Source organism: Danio rerio, chromosome 3 (assembly GCF_052040795.2).
Source record: "Danio rerio strain M-AB ecotype USA chromosome 3, GRCz13ab, whole genome shotgun sequence".
Classification (NCBI taxonomy): Eukaryota; Metazoa; Chordata; class Actinopteri; order Cypriniformes; family Danionidae; genus Danio; species Danio rerio.
Window position 1 is genome coordinate 55,387,641 of NC_141023.1, and position 24,560 is coordinate 55,412,200.

The 24,560-nt window shown below is 41.9% G+C and overlaps 1 protein-coding gene across 2 annotated transcripts in view; it reads left to right on the forward strand.

Annotated features, from left to right (window-relative positions):
• Positions 1-24,560, forward strand: part of adgre14 (adhesion G protein-coupled receptor E14) — a 74,431-nt gene that overhangs the window by 44,457 nt on the left and 5,414 nt on the right. The window contains exons 7-13 of one of the 2 annotated variants that reach the window (XM_087245196.1): positions 8,873-8,904; positions 18,430-18,507; positions 18,636-18,825; positions 19,285-19,404; positions 21,105-21,286; positions 21,369-21,533; positions 22,611-22,817. In XM_087245196.1, the coding sequence (XP_087101322.1) occupies positions 8,873-8,904; positions 18,430-18,507; positions 18,636-18,825; positions 19,285-19,404; positions 21,105-21,286; positions 21,369-21,533; positions 22,611-22,817 (974 nt within the window). Of the gene's footprint in view, positions 1-8,872; positions 8,905-18,429; positions 18,508-18,635; positions 18,826-19,284; positions 19,405-21,104; positions 21,287-21,368; positions 21,534-22,610; positions 23,646-24,560 lie in introns of those variants that run through there. The other variant, XM_087245197.1, reaches the window with a different exon arrangement.

The window sequence follows — 24,560 nt, forward strand, 5'->3', positions numbered from 1 at the left end:
CTGTAGATAATGATCAGTAAGATGCGTGGAGCACCTTTCAGTGCTATACTCAGATATTCAAAAGACAAATAGTCACCAAATGACACTTGTTTACACTCATATACATCTTTAAACAGGGCAGCGATGCCTCCACCTCTTCTATTAACTCTGCAAACGCTCAAAAAGTCTCCACTTCACTTTCTAATCTGCAATTGCCTCTCTGAATATCACACTAACTGTACCCAAAAAAAAAAAAAAAACTAATACTACTAATACTTTCCTTCTTAGACTTTACAGACCTGAAACTTGCCTATAGCACTTATTCATTGTTGCTCTTAGTTGTGTAAATTGCTTCCTTGTCCTCATTTGTAAGTCGCTTTGGATAAAAGCGTCTGCTAAATGACTAAATGTAAAAATGTAAATGTAAAAAGTCAAAGTTTAAAGGAGCTGTTTCATTCAGAACAGCTGCGCTACAACTGTCATCCAGCCAAGTTTCATTTAAAAGCATAAAATCAAGGCAATTTGTGTTGATAAAATCATTGACTAAAAGACACCAGATTTGAATGATTTGCTATACGGTCTGAAAGAGTCTTTGGTTTTCTGTCACGTGATAAGACACATATCTGCGTAGAGATCTGTAAACATCTGATAAAGACACTGTTATCTAAGCAGGCACCCAAGACACATCAATGGCAGTTTTTAAGTTAACCAGCTAAAGATGAGGTGTTTTTTGGGACCTTTTTGAGGCCTCTCCTAGGTGTAGGGCGAGGTGGGCTTAGAGATGGGCGTGAGGCTTGCTGATTTTTGGTTGCTAACTGGGGGCTAGCAGCAATGGAGTGTGAGAGTTTAATTCCAGCACACACCAGTTCCTCCATCTTTTTTGAAAAATCCAAGAGAGGCGAGCAAGGTGACAATGAGAACGTGTCCGGTGACAGAGGCTGTGGGTCTGGGGTTTCTGGCTGCTGAGATATGTTTACCTGGCTGTTTTCCTGGGGATCATCCATGAGTCCTGAGACTGCTGAGACTCGATGCTGTTCTGATGCATCACAATCTGCCTGTGTTGAGCTCAGTGTTTAGTCTTTTCATGTTACATGTTTTCTGCAGCCATGCATTTAGACCAAGGAGCCTTGAAAACATATTTGTCCCTCTTGCAGGGAGTGGTCCACTGATGAACGGCTGAATTTTCAATCTTTCAACTGTTTCTAAAAGCTCACAGAAATCTTTCTTGAGCAGTTCTGACTGTTCCTTTCGAATATCATTCTTCCCCACATGGATGATAATCCGTTTTGCAGTCTTATGTTTCCATAATATGTTCTCAAGTTCTTTATTTATATCAGAAACTGTAGCATGAGAAAAGCAGTATGTCATGTTATCTCTGCTCCTAAAATTTTTGATTATTAAGTCTCCAACAATCAATATTCTTATCTCTGTTGCGATCGGAGCAGAATGCCGCTGTCTAGTTAGCCTTGAGCCTCTGTTCAGAGCAAAGTTAATTGCTGAGTCATGCGATCTCTGTCCAACTGCATTTGGGGATTCTTCACCTTTACATTCTTCACCCGTGTATCTGGAAAGTATTCATAGTGCTTCACTTTTTAAAAAAAAAAAATTGTTACAGCATTATTCCAAAATTTCCTTTGCTCAATATTTTGTTGATGCACCTTAGGCAGCAGTTACAGCCTCACGCCTTTTTGAATATGATGCCTCCAGCTTGGCACACCTGTCTTTGGGAATGTTTGCCCATTTCTCTTTGCAGTACCTCTCAAGCTCTATCAGGTTGGATGGAAAGCAATGGTGTACAGCCATTTTCAGATCTCTCCAGAGATATTCAATAGGAATTAGGTCTGGGCTCTGGAAGGGCCACTCAAGGACATTCTCCAAGTTGTTGTGAAGCCACTCCATTGACATTTTGGCAGTGTGCTTTGGGTCATTGTCCTGCTGGAAGATGAATCGTCACCCCAGTCTGAGGTCAAGAGCACTCTGAAGCAGGTTTTCATTCAGGATGTCTCTGTACATTGTTGCAGTTCCTGCTGCTGAAAAACATCCCCTTAGCCTGATGTTGCCACCACCATGCTTCACTGTAGAGATAGTATTAGCCTGGTGATGGGTACCTGGTTATGTCCAAGCGTAACGCCTTGCATTCAGTCCAAAGAGTGTAATTTCTGTCTCATCAGACCAGAGAATTTAGTTTTTCATGGTCTTAGAGTCCTTCAGATGCCTTTTGCCAAATTCCAGGCAGTGAGTGGCTTCCGTCTAGCCACCCTACCATATAGGCCTGATTGGTGGATTGCTGCACAGATGGTTGTCCTTCTGTAAGGTTTTCCTCTCTCTACAGAAGAATGCTCAAAGTGAATGCTCGGGTTATTGATCACCTCCCTGACTAAGGCCCTTCTCCCCCATCACTCAGCTTATATGGCAGGCCAGCACTAAGAAGTGTCCTGGTGGTTCCAAACATCTTTCACTGAAGGATGATGGAGGCCACTGTACTCATTGGATACTTCAAAGCAACATAATTTTTTTCTGTAACCTTCCTCAACCTTGTACCCCGAGACAATTCCGACTCAGAGGTCTACAGACAATTTCTTTGTCTTCATGCTTGGTTTGTGCTTTGATGCACTGTCAACCCTGGGGCCTCATATAGACAGGTGTATGCCTTTTCAATACACGTCCAATCAACTGAATTTACCTACAGGCAAACTCCAATTAAGCTGCTGAAACATCTCAAGAATGTGGAAACATTCTGTTTCCACTGAAAACAGAATGTACCTGAGCTCATTTTAGAGCCTCACGGCAAAGGCTGTGAATACTTCTGTACATGTGATGTGAGCTGCATCACCACAGAATGATAACTTCAACTTAAAAGAACATGGTGTCATAATACTACCAATGATGGTTGGGTTTAGGGGTGTAGTTGGGTTTGGAACAAATTAGCCACTAAACTGACAAAATGTAAAATAGTTACAGTTCCTCGAGAGAACACCTCAGTGTGGTATGGCAGGGCATAGATGTGGTCTTTCTCTTTGAGAAGGCTGTCAAACTGATGCTGATTCAGGCTTCTAGATTGGATAAAATTAACAGTTTGCAATTGCTTTTGCGCTATCCAGTTGACACAGTAGTTTCTTTATTTGAACTCATTTTTATACTTTACAGAATAATCTCGCGGGCCGGATTAAACCTGTTTGCGGGTCTCATCATACGTTTGACACCCCTGAACTAAACCAGTCATTCAACATTTCATACAAATACAATATTTCAGTCAAAATGATTTTTGTCAGCACAAATATTTTAATTGTCAAACCAAATGTAAATGAAGTAAATGGCAAAACTCTAAACAAAAGATATGTTAGTCTGCATGAATGAGAATTTTAAGTAATCAAATATGATTAAATGCTAAAGGCTGATTAAGGGTGCTTTCACACTAGCACTTTTGGTCCGCACCCGGGTCCGTTTGATGTCATAGTACAGTACGTTTAGCTAGTGTGAACGTGTCCCCTGAACTCACGCACCTGTGAACCGTACCTGAGTCCACCTGAAAGAGGTGGTCTGGGGTACGGTTCATTCGAATTCTGGTACGGTTCACTTCTGATGTGAATGCAATCGTACCAAATAACGGAAGTGAACCGCCAACTGTACAACAAACTATCCTTTTCATAACATATGTTCGTGTATGTGTGTGTCACGTTTCGTACCTTGGTGACACGCGCGGGACTGAGCCAGGGCAAACACAGTGATGTACTGTGATGTCTGCTTGTCTCCTCTAAAAACTGCTTCTGCAGACACTATGATGTTCTAAATGAAGGAAAGTGTTCTGCCAGTAAACCATCTGTTTCTTAGCTTTTATACTGCTAGTACACTTGAATGTTTTCTAAAGCAAACTTTATATTATCCCTGTAGTTTACTTTTAAACTAAGTTTTTTTACCTTAATTATCCCACCATATTTCTGCTCATCTAGTGATTTTTACACTCGAAATATACATTTAACTGTACTTGAAGTTATCATAAAAGTCCAAAGTGACTTGCAAAAGTGACATGTGTACTGTAATGAAAAAGAAACATAAATGTTTTAATTAGTCAAACTTATTATTTTATGTTGTTTATTGCTGTTATTGCATATGTTGTTAAATGGTAAAAACAAAGTATGCAATCTCTGGCCTCGTGGTTTAGACACAGATTGCAATGCATGCAGTTATATACACAGTTTAATTTTAGAATTTTATGATTATTTAATTTCTCACAAATCTGAACCGATGGTCACAAAATATTTTCTTAATAGATTAAACTGTTAATAGAGGCTTTTTTTGACAATATATGGGAAGTTTCTTTCATGTTAGACTTAACAGATGTAATTTAACCACTGTCACTTCCAATGTGAAACATCAAATTTGAAAAGAAATGCATTCGAGTAATGTGTATATAATAATTACTTAAAAAGATCATTAAAAAAGATTTTGCCCATTGTCAATGTTTGATCGTGGTTCTACATTTCTTAATAATAATAATTAATAATTATGATGGTGTTTTGTTTTAATTTATCTAAAGCATCATCTTAAATAAACGTTATATACTCCTATTAGCAAAGCTCTTTACATAATAATAAATAGCTATTTCTGATTTCTCCAATTACCTTTTCATAACCAGTTTACACTTAAAAATGTAAGTGAACTTTTTCCTCTGTAAAGAACTTTTAAAAGCTGACTTATTGGCTGATTATGGTTGATGCACTTTACTAAATGATTGAACCACTTATGAAATCTCAAGAAAATCTGAACTGAATTTTTTTGTTGAAGATGATGGGTTTTCACCCATTTAACATGCTGAGATTTGATTAGCTATAATCGGATCAGCAGGCCAAAATGAGAGCATCACAGCAGTGATATGAACAGCAAAATTTCTGAATAACAGATCCTAGTAATGCCATGCAGTCATAACCAGAAGCAAGGGCATCACAAGTGGGGGGGAAAGGGGGGACAGAGTGCATAGGACCCTGGCAATTTATGGTCCCTGCGACTTAAAGGAAATGGGGTCTGTGCAATCCCCCTCCCCAAATCCTCCATCCCCCTTCCCTAGCCTTATATATATATATATATATATATATATATATATATATATATATATATATATATATATATATATATATATATATATATATATATATATATATTGATATAAACATCAGATTGTGGGATCACATCATGCTTAGTTTGTCCATCACACTTCTGCCTTCACAACACTAACACCCACATAATGTGTGATGTGGAGACACATTGGTCTTGTGGCTTCCTTTGAGTTAAAATTAAAGTACATGAGAAGCTGCTAAGGAAGTATGATGCACACACATGTTAGTTTTGGTGGTTTATGGACACTTCATATAGGCTAAATGTATATAACAGTAAAAACACTTCTTATACGGCCCTAACCCACCCCTACCTCACATGAAACCTGTGGCAAATTTTGAATGTTAAAAGACCTCTTAAGAGCCGATCACACTGAATGCACTTTTCCGTTCTAAAAACACGAGGCGCCCCACACTGCCTTTTTGAAGGCAACAACTGAATCAGCTGCAAATTGTGCGCGAGTGTTGCTGTTAATATTGGTATAATTTTAATATTTAATATTATTGTGATAGTCAAGATTTGTGAGTCATACAGCACAGCATATCAACAACTCAAAACAGCAACCATAAGTGTCTTCTCCATCTTCAAAAGTCTTCGTAGTTGTCTTGAAAACACAAACACTGCAGGCACCTCAATGGAAACCCCGCCTCTTCTTTCATTTGATTGGAGAATGAAATAAACATGACTGACAAAACACACTTTTTCTGCTAAAAGTTGATTATTTTTCAACTGCGAGCGCTCAGTGCACAACAGCAAACTGGCAAACTGTAACTTCCTGTCCAGACTTGTTGCAGGTATAAGGTTGGTCAGTCTTTGTTGTTCTTCAGCCCTGTGTGAGAGGCCCTACTCTAGGGAATCTCAAAGTCCGGATGCCGGTCTGGATCGTGAGGGTATTCAATCTGGAGCTGTATTGCAATTTTGTATTGCAAGACCATGCGTAAAAGATTCAAATTGATTTCCTTCATTGATAAATGCATAACACTTGTAAATCAACTGTTCAGTTGGTTGCATTTTTGTAAAAAAAATAAAAAAATATTGCGGGCTGATATAAAATTGAAGGCAAAATATTCAAAGTTTTTCTGTGTGACAATGTTGTCATGACATCCAGTGATCATATGAGGCTTCACGTGATTGAGTGGGCTAATCGCGCGTGCGCCTGCTTTCACACCACAGCGAAGTGATCATTTGAATGGATGAAGATGTTGGTATCACGAAAAAGACAAATTTATGAAGAGAATACACAGTTCAAAGTAGAGATGTTTGGTTTTGGGTTTTTTGTCGACTCTAATTCCAACTCCTAATTTTGGAGTCAGTGGAATCGAGTCTGGAATTAATCCATTTACATTCACTTAGGGTGCTTTGACATCAGTAGATTGATTATTTTGTTCTGAAATAGGGATTAAAATTATTACAGTGTTGCACTTTGTTCTTGGTGCAGTTCACTTTTAACATGGCCATTTCTAAACGGACCAAAATAGCTTAAACAAATCATGCAAACTCTCCTCACATTGGTCAGTTTCAGGGTTTATTTAGCCTCAAATCTCTTTATTTTTTGACACCAACCGATCAATAAGCTAAATAGCTATATTTTCCACTTGATTTGTGTTTTTTTTATTGTACTTTTAAACATCAATGTTTGTTTTGTGCAATTTGTTTATTATTGTAATTCAATAAGCATTAATAGGACAGCATACACTGGGAATCATATTCCACTAGATCGCTGGTTCTACCTCACAACAAACCATGGACTACACTTCCGCCTTTTCCTGGACTACATATTCAGACATGCACTTCGTCTACACCCATGCTCACTCATCTAGATTGATTACACTCGCAACACCTGTGGACTATCAGAGACTAATTGCATTCACTACATAAGCCACTCATTCACCTTTCAGTTTGTCGAGTCTTGTTAGCTTTTTAGATGACATTACAACGCGTTAATCCTGTCTTGTTTTCCTGTGTTTTCGACTTAGTTTTGTATTCTTGTTCTCCCTGCCTGCCGCCTACCTTTTTGACCTCTTGCTTGTGTACTGATTATGATTCTGGACTGCCTGCACATATCTGTTTGTACCTGTTGACCTTTGCTTGCCTAACGACGATTAAACCTGCATATTTGGATCCTACCTTTTGTTGTGAGTGTCACTCCCCGTCGTTACAGAAAACTCAGCCATAACATGGAACCAGCGGGAATAAAAATCATGTGCCTGCGTCAGGGGACAAGGCCAATTGAAGAGTATGTAGAGGATTTTATTTGTTTGGCTCATTTAACATCTATGGATGATTTATGCCTTATGATATTTTTCCGTGGTGGTCTATCCGAACCCCTTTATTCATGTATGCCACTACATGAGCCCCACTGGACAATAAGGTTTTACATAGACTTGGCATTGCAAATGAGTGGGTTTGTTGTGAGGTAGAACCAGTGATCTAGTGGAAAATGATCGCTGGTTATCGTGACATAGCCCCCCCTCTAAAGAGTGGGTTCCAGACACTCCAAATTCTGTTTAGGCGAGAGGTGGAGCAGAGGCGGAACAGGGGGAGGGATGGAGGGCCAGGACCATGCAGCTGAGGTGTGCCTGTAGCGTGGAGCTGCGGAGGGCCTGGAGCGTGAAGCTGCGGAGGGCCTGGAGCGTGGAGCTGCGGAGGGCCTGGAGCGTGGAGCTGCGGAGGGGCTGGAGTGTGGACCTGCGGAGGGCCTGGAGCGTGGAGCTGCGGAAGGCCTGGAGAGTGGAGCTGCGGAGGGCCTGGAGCGTGGAGCTGCAGTGGACCCAGAGCGTGGAACTGCGGAGGGCCTGGAGCATAGAGCTGCAGAGGGCCTGAAGCGTGGAGCTGCAGTGGCCCTGGATCATGAGACATAGGAGGACCTGGAGTACTGCAGGAAGCCGGCAGGGCCAGAGGCTTGTGGGGAGCCGGCAGGGCGAGCTGTCTGGGTGGCGTCAGCAGGGCGAGGAGCCGGGCTGGGGCATGGCAAGGCGAGGAGCGCGGCCACACCCCTGCCGGCTCCCCACATGCCCTGCCGGCTCCCCACAAGCCTCCAGCCCTGCCGGCTTCCTGCAGTACTCCAGGTCCTCCTATGTCCAGACTTGTTGCAGGTATATTTCTGCGGGTTTAGAATTTGATTGTGGTGGTAATAAATAGCTTAAGCTGGTTAACAAAATTTGTTTTGAACATCCATTTTATGTTAAATATTTAACTAAAACCAAGTGTGTGTGCCTACTTGTTTTTAGCCATTTTTTTTTTGTACATTTTGTATTTGCACAGTTTGGGCTGAAAACATTCAAGTGTATCTGGAAACACTGACCGAATGATTTTCTCATTGTAATGTTGGAGTGTGTGTTTGTCTGATGATCTTCTCAGATACCTGCTTTTAAAAATTGTATTACGTTAAAATTTGTATTTGCAGACTTCAAAAACCTGTTTTTGTATATAAATAACCATGGTCCATTAGTGGGTGGTATGGTGGTTTGTGAAAGTACGCTTTGAATCATAATCTTACTAAACTACTTTTTTTAACACCATTTTTGTAGTCAATTTTAGGGGTCCAAGCACCAAAGTTGCATGACTATTGTATTTGTTCTGACTTGTTCTTTATATTTATTGGACAGCAATGTCAGTGGTAATAAAGTGAAAATATAATGTTAATCTCATGCTGAAAATAGTTGTTATAGCCAAATTTATTCAAGATTTTGACATTGTTTTGGTTGGCACATTTAGACCAGTTATTTAATGTCAATATTGCTTTATTTTGTTATTGTCTTGTTGATTTCTCTAATTGCAGATTTAAAAGGAGCACTGCAGGAAGGATGCACGGTAAGTCGAGTTACTAAAATTAAGCTGGAAATAACCTCTTATCAAAAGGAGTGCAAGGGCTGTGCAAAATATATTCAATATAAGCATGTTTGATTATGGTAAATATGACTCTGCTTTTCTATTTATTCTTTTTGCATTATTCTCTGTTTTTATTATAGAGCATAATAGAGTCATATGGTATTTTAAAGTGTCCTAATATTGTGTCAGAGTCCCCTATAACAGGATTAGATTCAGGTTTAGCTCAGAAAACATTGTACATTTCCTTAATATCTATTTAAGGAAAATAAATAAACATGTCATGTTTTTATTTATTTATTTTTTTTTTTTAAAAGGAAATAATATTTGTAAAAAAAGCTGTTGACATGGAATTGAACCATTCATTTATTTATTTTATTTTCGGCTCAGTCCCTTTATTAATCTGGCGTCACCACAGCGGAATGAACCACCAACTTATCCAGCATATGTTTTAAGTAGCGGATGCCCTTCCAGCCGCAACCCATCACTGAGAAACACCCATACACTCATTCACACATACACTATGGACAATTTTAACTTACCCAATTCACCTGTAGGCCATGTCTTTGGACTTGTGGGGGAAACCGGAGCACCTAGAAAAAAAAAAACACGTAAACAACGGGAAAACATGCAATCTCCACATAGAAATGCCAACTGACCCAGCACTACCTACTGCACCACCACATCACCAGAATTGAACCAGATTTTAGTAAAACACAGTTCCCCTTCATATGGGAACTTTGAAGTGTGTCTGTATAAACAGACTTTGGAAGTGCTTTAGATGACCAATCATTTCTGAAGATATAAAAACGGGCCAATGAAATGCCAATTGAATTGGCGGAGCTTAGCTCCACAGCTGAAACTGATGAGATAATTAGGGCTATATCGGTTGGCTGTGTGAGTTAGCATGTCAGAATTGTTGCTTTAGACCCGATCTGAGACTGAAGAACCCTTCTGCTGAGCTGACTTCCAACATTGAAGAAAGCCTTATCTTCACCAGCGTGGGAGAAGACGTGTAAGCAGCGGTCGAGCTAGGTTTCCCGTCCCCTTGGCATTTCGCTGGTGATCTGGAAGAGCAGTTTACTGAAAGAGCATAATTCCCTAAGAGAGCACATGGTCATACAGCGGGTCTTTTTAAAGATGTCGATTCGACATCGGAGGGCGGGTTGACATGCTCCAAGGAAGATCCGGACCCCCTGCCACCCTCAGGGGTTGTCAGTATGGTTACGGATCTGGAATTGGACATGTTAGCCATGTTATCCCGGGCTGCTTCGGCCGTGGGGCTGGAGAGGGCTTGTCCCCCAGAACCGCGGCCGGACCGCTTGGACGGGTGATACGTGGGGGTGAAGGTGAAGCCTTCTAGACCCCCCGTCCCTTCCCGGAGGTACACAAAGAGCTCACGCAGGCATGGAGGGCACCTTTTTCTGCCCGGTCGTTGTGCGCTCCTGCTCTCACTTCTCTCTATGATGGAGCGGCCAGGGCATATGAGGCGATTCCCCGGGGGGAGCGTGCTAGCCGTTCCTCTCCTGGAGATTCGCCCAAATTCCCTTCCAAGGCGTGCAGGTTATCTGAGTCTCTCATGGCCAGAGCCTACACTGCTGCGGGTCAGTCCGCCTCCGCTTTGCACGCTATGGCCACCTATCAACGCTACCAAGCCGAGAAGCTGGCCAAGATGCAGAAGGGAGGCTCTCCCCCGGGCTTGCTGCAGGAGCTCCGCACGGCAACCGATTATGCTCTCATGACCACCAAATTGGCTGTTCGTGCCCTGGGGAAGACAATGGCCACATTAGTGGTCCTGAAATGCCGCCCTTGGCCTTGCTTGGCTGATATAAGTGACGTTGACAAAGCTTGCTTTCTTAACGCTCCCATATCCCAGGCTGGCCTGTTCGGCGATACCGTTGGGGAGTTCACCCAGGAATTCTCCGCGGTGAAAGAGCAGTCCAAGGCGATGGATGAAGTCATCAATCAGCAGGTTTGGAAAACTGCTCCTCTCACTGCCCACCGGCCAAGCGGCAACAGCGAGCCTCCCGCGGGACTGCGACACCACCGCTCCAGGGCGCCGTTAAGTCCAGTAAACGGACCGCGAAGCATTCCTGGGACGGGCCATTCGGAGAAGAGGGGACCTGCTCTTTCCTCGGTGGGGGGGCGAGGATTATTACATTAGTCCACAGTCTAAACTCATCGCTGCCGGCCTCCGGGCCAGCGGAAACCAAATTTCCAAAAGAGCAGTTTCCTCTCTCTCTGGATGCGCAAACCCGAGCACTGCCAGTCTGGGATGCTCCGCCTTTCAGCTCGCATCGCCGGGACCCCTCGCCTCAGGCCCTCAGAGTGCAGCAGAACGGACACCTTTCTCTTCCCCCGGCCTCACCGCGGGATACAGGGAGGAAGGTAAGAGAAATTCTCTTATTTTCAGCTCTTCCTCGGGACGCACTGCTCTGCACTCCCATCCCGAGCTGCCTCTCCGCTGGCACATCAACTCCGATGGTGCCATTAGTGCGCGCTCTGCTGGCTTGGTTAGCGCCGCTCAGCGCGTTGCGGTGGCTCGTACGGACGGTCTGACTCGGCTATGCGATTTAGTTCACTATTCGCCCTCCCAAGTTCACGGGTGTCCTTTTCACGAGGGTGATACCCGAGAGCGCCTCTGTCTGAGCGAACCTACAACAAACACGCAAGATACACCACCAACACCACACACACTCACCTCTTTTTCTCAGCTCTCTGAGTCTGAGGTGTCCAAACTCGTGCTATCTGGCCATGCAACCACCTGTCCACTTGATCCCATTCCCTCTCATCTCTTGCAAGCCATCTCTCCTGCAGTCATACCAACACTGACTCACATAATTAACACATCTCTTGACTCTGGTTTATTCCCCACTTCATTTAAGCAGGCTAGGTTAACCCCACTGCTAAAGAAACCCAACCTGGACCAAACGCTACTTGAAAACTACAGACCGGTATCCCTGCTTTCATTCATGGCCAAGATTCTGGAGAAAGTAGTGTTTAATCAAGTCCTGGACTTTCTTACTCAAAACAACCTCATGGACTACAAGCAATCTAGCTTTAAAAAAGGCCATTCAACTGAGACTGCCCTGCTCTCGGTCATGGAGGATCTCAGACTGGCTAAAGAAGACTCTAAATCATCAGTCCTCATCTTGCTGGATTTGTCAGCTGCTTTTGACACTGTAAACCACCAGATCCTGAAATCTACGCTTGAGTCACTGGGCTTGCGGGCACTGTTATACAATGGTTCAGATCTTACCTCACTGACAGGTCATTCAGGGTGTCTTGGAGGGAAGAGGTGTCCAACCTACAGCATCTAAACACTGGGGTACCTCAAGGCTCTGTTCTTGGGCTACTTCTCTTCTCCATATACATGACATCTCTAGGACCAGTCAACCAGAAACATGGATTCTCCTACCACTGCTATGCTGATGATACCCAGCTATACCTCTCTTTTTATCCTGATGATCCCTCGGTTCCAGCTCGCTTCTCAGCCTGCCTGTCTGACATTTCACACTGGATAAAAGAGTCATCTTCAGCTTAACCTCGCAAAAACGGAAATGCTTGTAGTTTCTGCCAACCCGACTCTACACCATAACTTTTCAATCCAGATGGATGGGGCAACCATAACTGCATCCAAAATGGTGAAAAGCCTTGGAGTAACGATTGATGACCAACTAAACTTGTCTGACCACATTTGTAGAACTGCTCAATCATGCAGATTCGCACTCTATAACATCAGAAGCTGTATAACATCAATGGGCGTAAGGCTGCTGGACCAGACGGTATTCCTGGGCGTGTCCTCAAAGTATGTGCAGAACAGCTCGCTGGGGTATTCACAGACATTTCCAACCTGTCGCTCAACCTAGCAGCTGTGCCAACATGCTTTAAAACCACCTCTATTGCGCCAGTGCCCAAACACTCCAGTCCAACATGCCTGAATGACTACCGGCCTGTAGCACTCACACCCATCATCATGAAGTGTTTCGAGCGGTTGGTCCTGGCACATCTAAAAGACTCTCTGCCATCAACACTGGACCCACATCAGTTTGCCTACCGTGGCAACAGGAGCACAGATGATGCAGTCTCTATAGCACTGCACTCTGTACTCACACACCTGGACAATAAAAACACTTATGCACGAATGCTGTTTGTGGACTTCAGCTCAGCATTCAACACTGTCATAACCTCCAAGTTACTGATCAAACTAAGGAACCTGGATATCGACACATCACTCTGCAACTGGATTATGGACTTTCTGACTAACAGACCTCAGAATGTTAGATCAGGTCACATCTGCTCCACCACCGTCACACTCAACACTGGTGTACCAGTGCTGAGCCCCTTCCTCTACTCCCTTTTTACAGTTGACTGTAGGCCTGTTAATAGATCCAACACCATCATCAAATTTGCAGATGAAACCACAGTGATTGGTCTAATCAGCAACAATGATGAGACAGGGAGGAGATACAGCATCTGGCCACTTGAGCACCAACAATAATCTGCTCCTTAACACCAACAGGACCAAGGAGCTCATTGTGAACTTCAGAAAGGGACGAACAGGCTCACATGATCCCATCCACATCAATGGGATAGCCGTTGAGCCTGTCTCATCCTTTAAGTTCCTGGGGACCCACATCTTAAAGGACCTTTCCTGGACCACCAACACCTCCAGCCTGATCAAGAAGGCTCACCAGCGCCTATTCTTCTTAAGGCAACTGAAGAAGAACCAGCTTTTATCAGCCGTCTTGGTGAACTTCTACCGCTGCACAATAGAGAACATCCTGACAAACTGTGTCACAGTCTGGTATGGAAGCTGCATTGTTGCTAAGCGTAAGGCACTGCAGCGGGTGGTGAAAACTGCCCAACGCATCACAGGGACCACACTGCCAGCCATAGAGGACATCCAGAAGAAACACTGTTTGTGCCGAGCATGCAGTATTCTGAAGGACACCTTTCACCCCGCTCACAGATAGTTTTCTCTCCTGCCCTCCGGCAGGTGCTTCAGGCTCCCCCGGACAAAAACCAGCAGACTGAGGAACAGCTTTTTCCCCAGAGCTGTCTCCCTCCTGAACTCTGCCCCCCACTGACTCTTTTGCCCCCCCAATACACCCCCCACTCTCCTCTAACTTAAACTCCTCGCAGTAACTGCACTGTTTTAACATTTGCACATTTAAAATTTGCACATTAACTGCACAACATTGAACTGTTTACTTATTGAACTGTACATACCAACTGCATATGGACATTTGTAATTATGTACACACCCACTACATATACACTTGTAATCATGCTTACTTATCTGCATACTACTGCATACTTACTTATCTGCATACTACTGATTAATAATAGCAACCTGTACATATATTCATATATTGTAACATATACACTTGTAATCATGTTTATCTATCCCTGTACATATATTCATATTCATATATTGTAACATATACACTTGTAATCATGTTTATTTATCTGCACACTACTGATTATTAATAGCAACTTGCACATATATTCATATATTGTAAATCTGCTCATAGCTTATCCAACCTGTATATAATTTTGATAGTACATCCATCTGTAAATATCACCATAGTTTTTCTATAACTGCACTTTATAACTTATTTCTGTATCCTGCACTTGCTGCTATTGCACTGCTGGTTAGACCTAAACTGCATTTCGTTGCATTGTACTTGTATATGTGTAATGACAATAAAGTTGAATCTAATCTAATCCTATCCTCCTTGTTTAAGCTCTTGTTCTCTCCAGACTGGATTACTGCAACTCTCTACTAGCGGGGCTTCCAGCTAACTCTATCAAGCCTCTTCAGCTGCTCCAGAACGCAGCAGCACGAGTGGTGCTTAATGAACCTAAAACAGCACATATCACTCCGCTGCTCATCTGTTTGCACTGGCTGCCAGTTGCTGCTCGCATCAACTTCAAAGCTCTGATGTTTGCCTACAAAACGACCTCTGGCTTTGCTCTTTCTTATCTGGTCTCACTTCTGCAGATTTATGTGCCCTCCAGAAACTTGTGTTCAGTGAATGTACATCGCCTTGTGGTTCCATCCCAAAGAGAGAAGAAATCACTTTCCCGAACTCTCGCATTCAATCTGCCCAGTTGGTGGAATGAACTCCCTAACTGCATCAGAATGGCAGAGTCACTCGCTGTTTTCAAGAAACGACTAAAAACTCAACTATTTAGTCTCCACTTCACTTCCTAATCTGAAATTGCCTTTCTGGCTATACCACTAACTGTACTTAAAAAAAAATACTAATGCTTTCCTTCTTAGACTTTACACACCTGAAACTTGCCTATAGCACTTATTCATTGTTGCTCTTATAGTTGTGTAAATTGCTTCCTTGTCCTCATTTGTAAGTCCCTTTGGATAAAAGCTTCTGCTAAATGAATAAATGTAAATGTCTTGCGAGAGGAGATTGCTGTCGAACAGGTCCCTCCAGCCGAGATGAGGTCCGGGTTTTACAGCCCGTATTTCATTGTGCCCAAAAAGAGCTGGGGGTTAAGGCCAATCCTAAATCTGCTCAGACTGAACTGTCATTTATACAAAATGCCTTTCAGAATTCTCAGGCAGAAACGCTTAAATCAGAGCATCCGTCCAAAGTATTGGTTTGCACATATATTCATATATTGTAAATCTATGTTGGCGTTGGCGTTGGCTTTGCGATCGAGTCCCCAGACGGGCATGGTGAAGGGGCACGCACCGGGTGAGCATCACTCTGCTGTGTCTCCGCACCCCCAGCCCCTGGATGGATCTGGTTTTTCTACGGGCCGGAGTGCCCCTAGGGCTAGTGTCCAGGCATGTTGTCAAAACGACAGATGCCTCCAGCACGGGCTGGGGGGCCTTTTACAATGAGCATGGAGCTGCAGGTTCGTGGTTCAGACCCCAACTGCATTGACATATCAACTGCGTTGGCAGTGTATCTGGCTCTCTGCCGCTTTTTACCGGTGCTGGAGCGGAAACACATACTGGTCAGGATGGACAACATGGTGACTGTGGCCTATATCAACCGTATGGGGGTATACGCTCTCGCCCTATGTCTCAACTTGCTCGCCGTCTGCTCCTTTGGAGTTACAAGCAGCTGAAATTGCTGCGTGCCATCTACATTCCGGGCGAGCTTAACCGTCCCTTACCGAAGCCCTCCTCGACACGGATACACTGACTCACAGCTGGCCATCGGGCACGCGCAAATAATGTTTCCCCCTTGAGCCTAATTGCACAAACTTTGTGCAAAGTCAGGGAGGACAAGGAGCAGGTCTTGTTTGTTGTGCCCCTCTGGCCCAACCGGACCTGAGTTTCGGAGCTCACACTCCTTGTCGCGGCCCCTTCTTGGCGGATTCCCATAAGCGAGGACCTCCTCTCTCAGGGACAGGGCACCATCTGGCACCCATGCCCAGATCTCTGGAACCTCCACGTGTGGTCCATAGGCAGAGCGCGGAAGACTTTGGTGACTTACCGCCCGCAATACTTAACACCATCTCTCAGGCTAGAGGACAGCTCTTTATCTGTTATGGTGGTAGGCAGAAGGGAAGTGCCGTATCAAAACAGAGGTTGGCCCACTGGTTAGTTGATACCATCGCCCGCGCTTATCAATGCCAGGGCAAGCCGCGCCCTCCTAACGTGAGAGCGCACTCTACAAGAGGTGTCACTTCTTCATGGGCATTATTACGCGGCGCCCCTCTCACAGATATCTGCAGAGCTGCGGGTTTGGCGACACCTAACACATTCGCGAGGTTCTATAATCTTTGAGTGGAGCCAGTTTCCTCCCGGTTATTGGGTAACCCCAGTCATTTGGGTGGGGGGGGGGGGGGGGATCAAGCTCGGTGTCACAAATGCTTGCTGCGCCATGCTCCCTAACCCGAAGATGCGTGCGCTTTATTCTACTCTGCCAGTAAGTTTCCCTTCTCAGGCGAACCCTAGGGAGTTCCTCAGAGGTCCCCATCATAGACTCAGCAGCGGTGTTGAATGCATGGCTCGGTGTGCAATTGGTACATCCATTGGTCTACACGCATATTGAGGATCGGTGCCAGCTATGTGCATCCCCACTTGGTGATGCCATATGCATTATTACCACGGTGTGATCCCCCTTATTCGGCGGTCCTGTGTCTTCCCTAACCACTAACCAGCTTATCATATGTAGCACTCCCCCTCATTAGGGCTAGTCCATATGCCTCCTTACCATCAGGTCTCCCCTTCTGGGTAGCAGGTGGTCTCCGCCGCGTCCTCCCCCTGCGGGGACTGATGCTTTCCCAACATACTGTCGTATTTCCAAAAATCCCTAGTCTATATTAGCTAGGTAAAAGCACGCTTACGACCTCCGGTTAACATTAAACAATATTCCCATGTAATGGTAATATGTTGGGCCAAGGGGATGTTGGAAGGTTGCGCTCTTGGTGATGTCAGTGCGCTCATGCTTTGGTTTGGCAAACTACACATCAGGAGCGTGACGGGCTTGGTTGCTGTGGCGCTTTCCATACAGTCTCCCAAAGTCTGTTTATACAGACACACGTCAAAGTTCCCATATGAAGGGGAACGTCCAGGTTACGTACGTAACCCACGTTCCACGAATAGGGAACGGAGACATGTGTCTTCACTGCCACAGCACCTGAGTCTCCAGCTGGGAGCTGAGCGATCAGGTCTTCAGCAGGCAAAACTCTGACGCGCTAACTCACACAGCTGATTGATATAGCCCTAATTGTCTCATCAGTTTCAGCTGTGGAGCTAAGCTCCGCCAATTCAATTGGCATTTCATTGACCCGTTTTTATATCTTCAGAAATGATTGGTCATCTAAAGCACTCCTAAAGTCTGTTAATACAGATACACATCTCCGTTCCCTATTCGGGGAACATGGGTTACGTACGTAACCTGGACGTTTCAGACTGACACCGACACAATGAGTCATGGTGTTAATTTGTTTCTTTTAATGAAAGCCGTAAAAAAAACTGAACGATTATTTTAACTGCACAAGCTAAAAATTAATGGTATTTTTATATCTTTTTTTTCACAAAGTATGCAGCTTTTGTCTTTGCTGGGTATCTTAGGCTTAACTACTTTGTAAATAAAGTATAAGTATACTTCTTTTTCCTAAGGGTGAATTTACTTACTTACCAAGATCAGTCTTGTACAGCCAGGGGAAGTATTGCTGCTCTGACAGCCAAGTTGGGTCAAAGCTATCGATGCTCCGATCAGGATTTTTGCAGCTGATATTGAGTACCGATTTCTTGTCAATTCTTTAAGCTTTATAATGCATTAAGCACATTTTCCCTCTAAGTTTTTAGCTTTATTTTTTGCATTTATGGGTTCTTTAGTTGTTGCCAACATCCAGGGTAAATTTCATTTCAACAGAACCTTCAGAAATGTGTTTTCTAAGAAAAATGGTGAAGTTTTTTAATACTTATTGTGCCCACTATTTAACCAATGATTAAATTACCTTAATTTTATATATAAACATGATCAAAATCATCAAATTCTGCATTTCCTATTGTGATTTCAGAATCATACTGCTAAAGTATGTCTTGAAAATCTTCTTGAGCAGACTGAGAACATTAAAGATGAAGAGCTTTCTTTAGATGTAAGTCTTCAGAAGACAAATAAGAAAACAATCAAACATGTGTCAATTATATAATGACTTGCAAATCTTTGTCTTATTGGTTCTCTTGACATTTACATGTAACTTTATTTATTTGATTAATAATTTAGACGGTGACCAGCCTTTTAAGTATGGTCCTCGATGCTGCAGTAAATATTCATATGTCATCATCATCAGCCAACCCAAATGAACTGACCTCATATGGAAACCGTGTGTTGATAAACAACGAGGAACTCATGTCTACATTAGTGAAGCAGACAGACACAAGTGCCAATGTCAGTTTTACTCTTGCTGATGTAGGTAAGTGAAGACACTGTTATTTATTTTACAAGATGAGTACGAGGTCATACATTATTTCCTGATCAATGTTGGATCGAAGGTGATAAACAACTTCAAATTAATCTTCAACAACTAGATAATTGTCTATCACATCAAATTAGACAAATGTCAAGGTGGTCAGTGATGAATTCAACCTCAAAAACCATGGAAAATGAAAACATGACTCATACTTCTTAAAAAATATTTATTATTGTTATAATTAGATAAGTATATAAATTTTTCCTTTAAAAAAATGTCGCAGTGCTTCAGTTTTTCAATGTCCAATGTAAAGCATTGGTCTTTTGATGTTCTGAGATCTGAAAGTTTATTTTTCTATATAGTGTAAAATGCTTATTTATAGAAAATAGACATTTTTATTTATTAATAGACAAGCACAATTATAGTAAAGTGGCTCATGACTTCTTGTTTGTTTTTAATCAGAGGGACGAGTCTTCATGGTTGGACCACATGTCACTTTAGATGAAATCCCTCGACTACACACAAGAAATTGCTCTATTGACATCGATCTCATTGGCATCGCCAATAACAACAATGGAACACGTATGTGAAGTTCTGTATGAATTAAAATGTGAATAAATATGTATTAAATACAAATGCAGCAGGGATGCTTGAAATCTTGCTCTACCCCTGATCAAACAAACCTAAACCAATTAAGGCCATATCCACATCTACATGGATTCTATAAAGAGAGTTTACCCTGGTGGACCTCTAATAAATAATGAACTAAGCCAAAGAAAAATTATTGAATGATTTCTCATGTGGTCAAACAGAAAAGCATTTGGCCTAACACTGCTCCAGAATGTGTGTGTCACATAAGGGTCTGGGACAACAGAGGTGAGGATCAACGTGCAGTTTATTGAAGAGCTTAGTCAGACAGGCAATGGTTAAAATAGGGGCAAACAGGAGCAAAAAGGAAATCAAATGGTCAGGTCAGGCGGCGAAACAACCAGAAGGATAAACAAAACAAAGGTCAAAAACATGGGAATACAAGACAAGGATAATGCTTACGTGATAGTTCAAAAAGAAACAAGACTCAGCAAAGTGTATAGGTGCATCCCAAATTGCAATCTTATGCTCTATTCGCACTGAAAACTCTAAAAAGTGCACTTCAAATATTTACATGACGCATTTATTCAACCGGTGATATGGTGTGGACTGTCTGACACTTCATGCACTCAACAGCCACTACTTCGCTCACGTAGCAGAAGGGGCCGAGCTTTCGGGCACTGATGTTGAATTACTTTATTTATTTTGGATTGAGACAACAAAATTTTCCTTTAAGAGTGATTATACAGCCTTCCGATGGTGAATGTGGTTATACGCGTGGCAGCTATTATTTGGTAGTCTGGTCATTTATTTTACTAATCTGTCGACCGTCAAACACGATCAGGGAAACGGTTTGAAATTCTCATGTTTCATTTGGGATGACACTACATTCATATATTATGCTGTTGAGTGTGTAAATGCAGAAGTACATAGTGTATACTGTGCTATTTGGGACACAGTTCACGTGTGGAAATTAATTCATCGTGAGGTTCAGGCTGTGTGTGAGTAATCAGAGGGAACCAGGAACTGTCTGTGAGGTGCATAATAATATTTGTACTCCAGTTCAGTGAAGATATATAGTTCTCCAGAGATCTGCACAGGCTAGATCGCTGGTGATCATGACAGTGTGGTAGCTTTTTTTCCAAAGATTGAAGATAAATTATACTTATTTTTTATAAAAAAAAAATACCAGTTTTTTTATATTTAGCTAAATAAATAAAAGCAAACTGACCTGACTAAGGCAGCACGGTGGCGCAATGGGGAGCCCAGATTATTAAAGGGACTAAGCTGAAAAGAAAATGAATGAATTAAATAAGAAAAAATATAGGCCTTAAAATTGCCTGTAAATAGGTTTTATATTATTTTAGTCTTTTTTTTTTTTTTTTTTGCTCTTATGCAGTAGGTAAATAACAAAGTATTTGTTTTTTAATAGTTTCATTTCGAGGTATTTACATTTTGTGGGTGAGGGTTAGTCCTTTGAGAAACAGTGGTTTTAAAAATACCTATGTATGTGTGGACAAGGCCTAAGTAGGATCTGAAGGAGCACTTGGTAAATAAAGACAGGTGTGCTTGATCAAGGTTGCAGCTGATCTCTGCTGAAAGATAGATCTCCATGAACAGGATTGGGCATCCCTGCTTTACAGCTTTTTTTTGTTGTTGTTGTTTGCATTTATGCATCTAATTCTATCCCACAGGATCAGCTGCTGTGATTTTTTTGGGCTACAACACAATGGAGAATCTACTAAAGGCCGACTTCTTCAACGCAACAAATGATACAGTTAACACCATGATGTCCTCTGTGATCTCAGTGACTCTTCCCAAAACAACCAACACTGCACTCAGCAAACCAGTCAACTTCACCTTCAGACACATCAGAGTGAGAGACAGAAGTGTGTTTCTTAGCATCTGAAAACATCTAATATTAACTCATAATATTTTCTTGATGGTTCTTCTTTCAGGAGTTTGACCCCAGCGGTTCTTTTTCCTGTGTTTACTGGAATATCAGCAAGTGGATTGTAGATGGTTGTTCTGTGTTAAACACCAACAGAAGCTTCACTGTGTGTTCCTGTGTTCATCTGTCCACATTCGCTCTCATCATGCAAACCCGCAGTCATCCACCAGAGGTATGAGAACATGAGGGCTGAAGAGCAGTACAGATTTGAAAAAGCACAGGTTTTTAAAAAGGCTCAGCAACATTTACGTTTGTTGAAAAATCTGAGGAGTTTTAATAGTAAGAAGGACATTTTGATTGTTGCATACAAATCACTCATTTCGTTTACGTTCTTATTTTAATTTCTCTTTTTATTGGTTCATAGGCTTATAAGATTAGGCAAGCAGAAGACCAATAATAATAATAAAAAAATAATAGCTTTTGGGCTAATTTGGATACATTTACTTTCTTGAGGAATGTTAATTAATGTACACTGCCCCTTGTTGTGAAATAAATGAACAAAAAAAAAAAAACTAAATTAAACCTTACTATTGTAGCCATGTTTAACTCTCTCTCTCTTCTCTTTCTCCTCTCTCTCTCTCGCTCTTTCTCTCTCCTCTCTCTCTCAGTCTCTCTCTCTCTCTCTCTCTCTCTCTCTCTCTCTCTAAGAGCTGTAAATGTAGTGAGTAAAATAATTGCTGAGAGACAAATACCTTACTGTAGAGATTTTTTTTTAAGCCGAGAGGTTTCTGGACGCTGACTGGGTGCAGTTGCAAGCTGAGCTGAATTAATAAACAATGCTTTTAATGCACACACCTAATCCCACCCCTAACCCTACCCCTCACAGTGACGTCTCTGCATTGTTTCTGACAATACATGTCTGTGATATGCAGTGTCAGCTTGCAAATCCAAGTCCAAATACTATTGAAAAAGCCTCCATAATTGCAGAAGACTCTGCTACATAGTTCCTTTCTGTTACTCCAATCAGGTTAAATATATAAAGTCACTTAGATGAAAAAGGCCAAGCATAAGTTTTTTTTTTTTTTTTCTAACCGCCACTGTTGATTTTGAATAGGGTTTTAAAAATACATTTGTAAATGTTTTTTTTTGGTTGTTTTATATTTTATTTTATTTTTCTGTTGTACATGTATTGCTGTGTGTGAGTCTTTGCCTTAAGATAATTTTCTAACCCCATTTAGGATAGACAATAAGGTTTTGGAATTGAAATTAATTGAATTTGGCACTTGTGTTCTCTGACGTGTTTTCTCAGAGCGACTCTTTGCTGAATGTGCTGAATGTGGTGTGTGTGATCGTGGGGCTGCTGTTCTTCAGTTTGGCCTTGTTGACCTTTACTCGTTGTCAGTGGAGTCCTGGAGTGAATAATGTGGCCCGAATCAACATCTGCATCAGTCTGCTGTTGGCTCACCTTCTGTTTCTGCTCACACAACAGTTCCTTAGCCTCATTCGCCGTCAAAAGGTGAGAATGAAGAAGAAACCCTTCAGCTCAGCAGAAACTTTAAAGTCTGTGTGAACCAAAAGATGCTGAGACTTTTATTTCAGTGTGTTGATATACTTCCAATTGAAACAAAATATTGGGAGGAGGGCTTTCATTTGCACATCCTTCCCTCATTGCAAACTAAAGGGGCATGGTTAAGGAGATACATATACAGTTAGGTTAAGTTATTGGATGCAGTCGTTGGGCTATATTTTAACGATCTAAAGCACATAGCGCAAAAGCATTAAGGGCATGTCCAAATCCACATTTGCTGTTTTAAGGACAGAAAAATATGCTCTGTGGCCTGGCGCATGGTCTGACAGGGTTGTGCTTGTTCTCTTAATGAGTTATGGGTGTGTTTTGAGCATAACATGTATTAAACCAATCAGAGTCTCATCTCACAATCACTTTAAGAGTCAATTGCATCGCCATTCCATGGCGCATTTGTTATTTACATGTGTGAGTGAATAATTATACAAATTAAGTTAAGCATAAAAGTTACAAGTTACAAAAAATGTACTCTTTTTTTTTTCTTTTTTTAAAGTAAAGTCAACTTGTGACTTTTAAGACAACAAAGTTACTCGCTTTTTTTAAGTTTAAAACATTTTTTAGGGTGTAGAATATGATTAGGGAATAAAGAATACTGTCTTGTAAAATAAAGTATTAATTTACCATTTACAAGTATGCAAGGTGATAAGCAATTTGCTAAAAGTGAAACGCAAATGACAGACTTTGTAAGTGGAAAAACTGCGAGAAAACGTGAAAAGTGAAACAATCCTTCTGCAGTGTGAGAATAAAGAATGAACCTCCTCCATTTGGCTTCTTTACTTTCTCTTTACTTTTACTCTTTACTCCCTATCCATTAGCTAGGGGTGTCAAAATTAATTGTTTCTATGGTGCACTGCGATGCAGACGCGGACAATTCGGTATCGATTCAGTAATAATCATAACCGGTTATAATGTACTGACGTCATTTATCTCATATGCGCTCTGTTGTGAGGGAGGTGAGCGCTGGTATTTACAACACTCAGCCAACTCAGGGCCGGCCTGTGGCATAGGCACCATAGGCAAATGCTAAGGGCACTGTACATCCAGGGGGGTGCCACAAATGAGCGTGCTTCAGTTGGTTTTGTTTTCGATTTTCCTGACACACATTCAGTTATAGACGGCAATAACTCAAAAACCTCTTACCCTAAAAGGATCTAAAGTGTGTTTCCTACAGAAAGACAAAGCTGGTTATGTTTCACAGCTGTCTTTCTTTTTTTCGCTCGACATTTATACAGACAACATGTTATAGCCTCCCCCCTAAAATATAACACTATATATGGAAAGCATCGTCAATGCACCGTGATGCACCAAAATATCAAATTGAACCGAATCGATGGCATGATAATCGTAACCGAACCGAACTGTGAGACCAGTATAGGTTCACACCTCTACCATTAGCCCACATCATTTTGTTTGTTAAGTGCAAATATTAGTTTTAAAACTATTTCTAAATTCAGTTCTAATTTCCAGCAAACAAATAAATGAACAATATTAACAAAGTGTGGTAAAAAAAAAAACGAGTTATATCCAAACTCACATCCTATTCTTATGCCCCTTATGGTGATGCAGACGTTTCCAAAACCCGACAGGTGGACAAATCTAAACTTGTTTTTATCAAAACAAATATAAATATGCATATAATAAACAATACTGCTAATAATAACATTATACAATTGC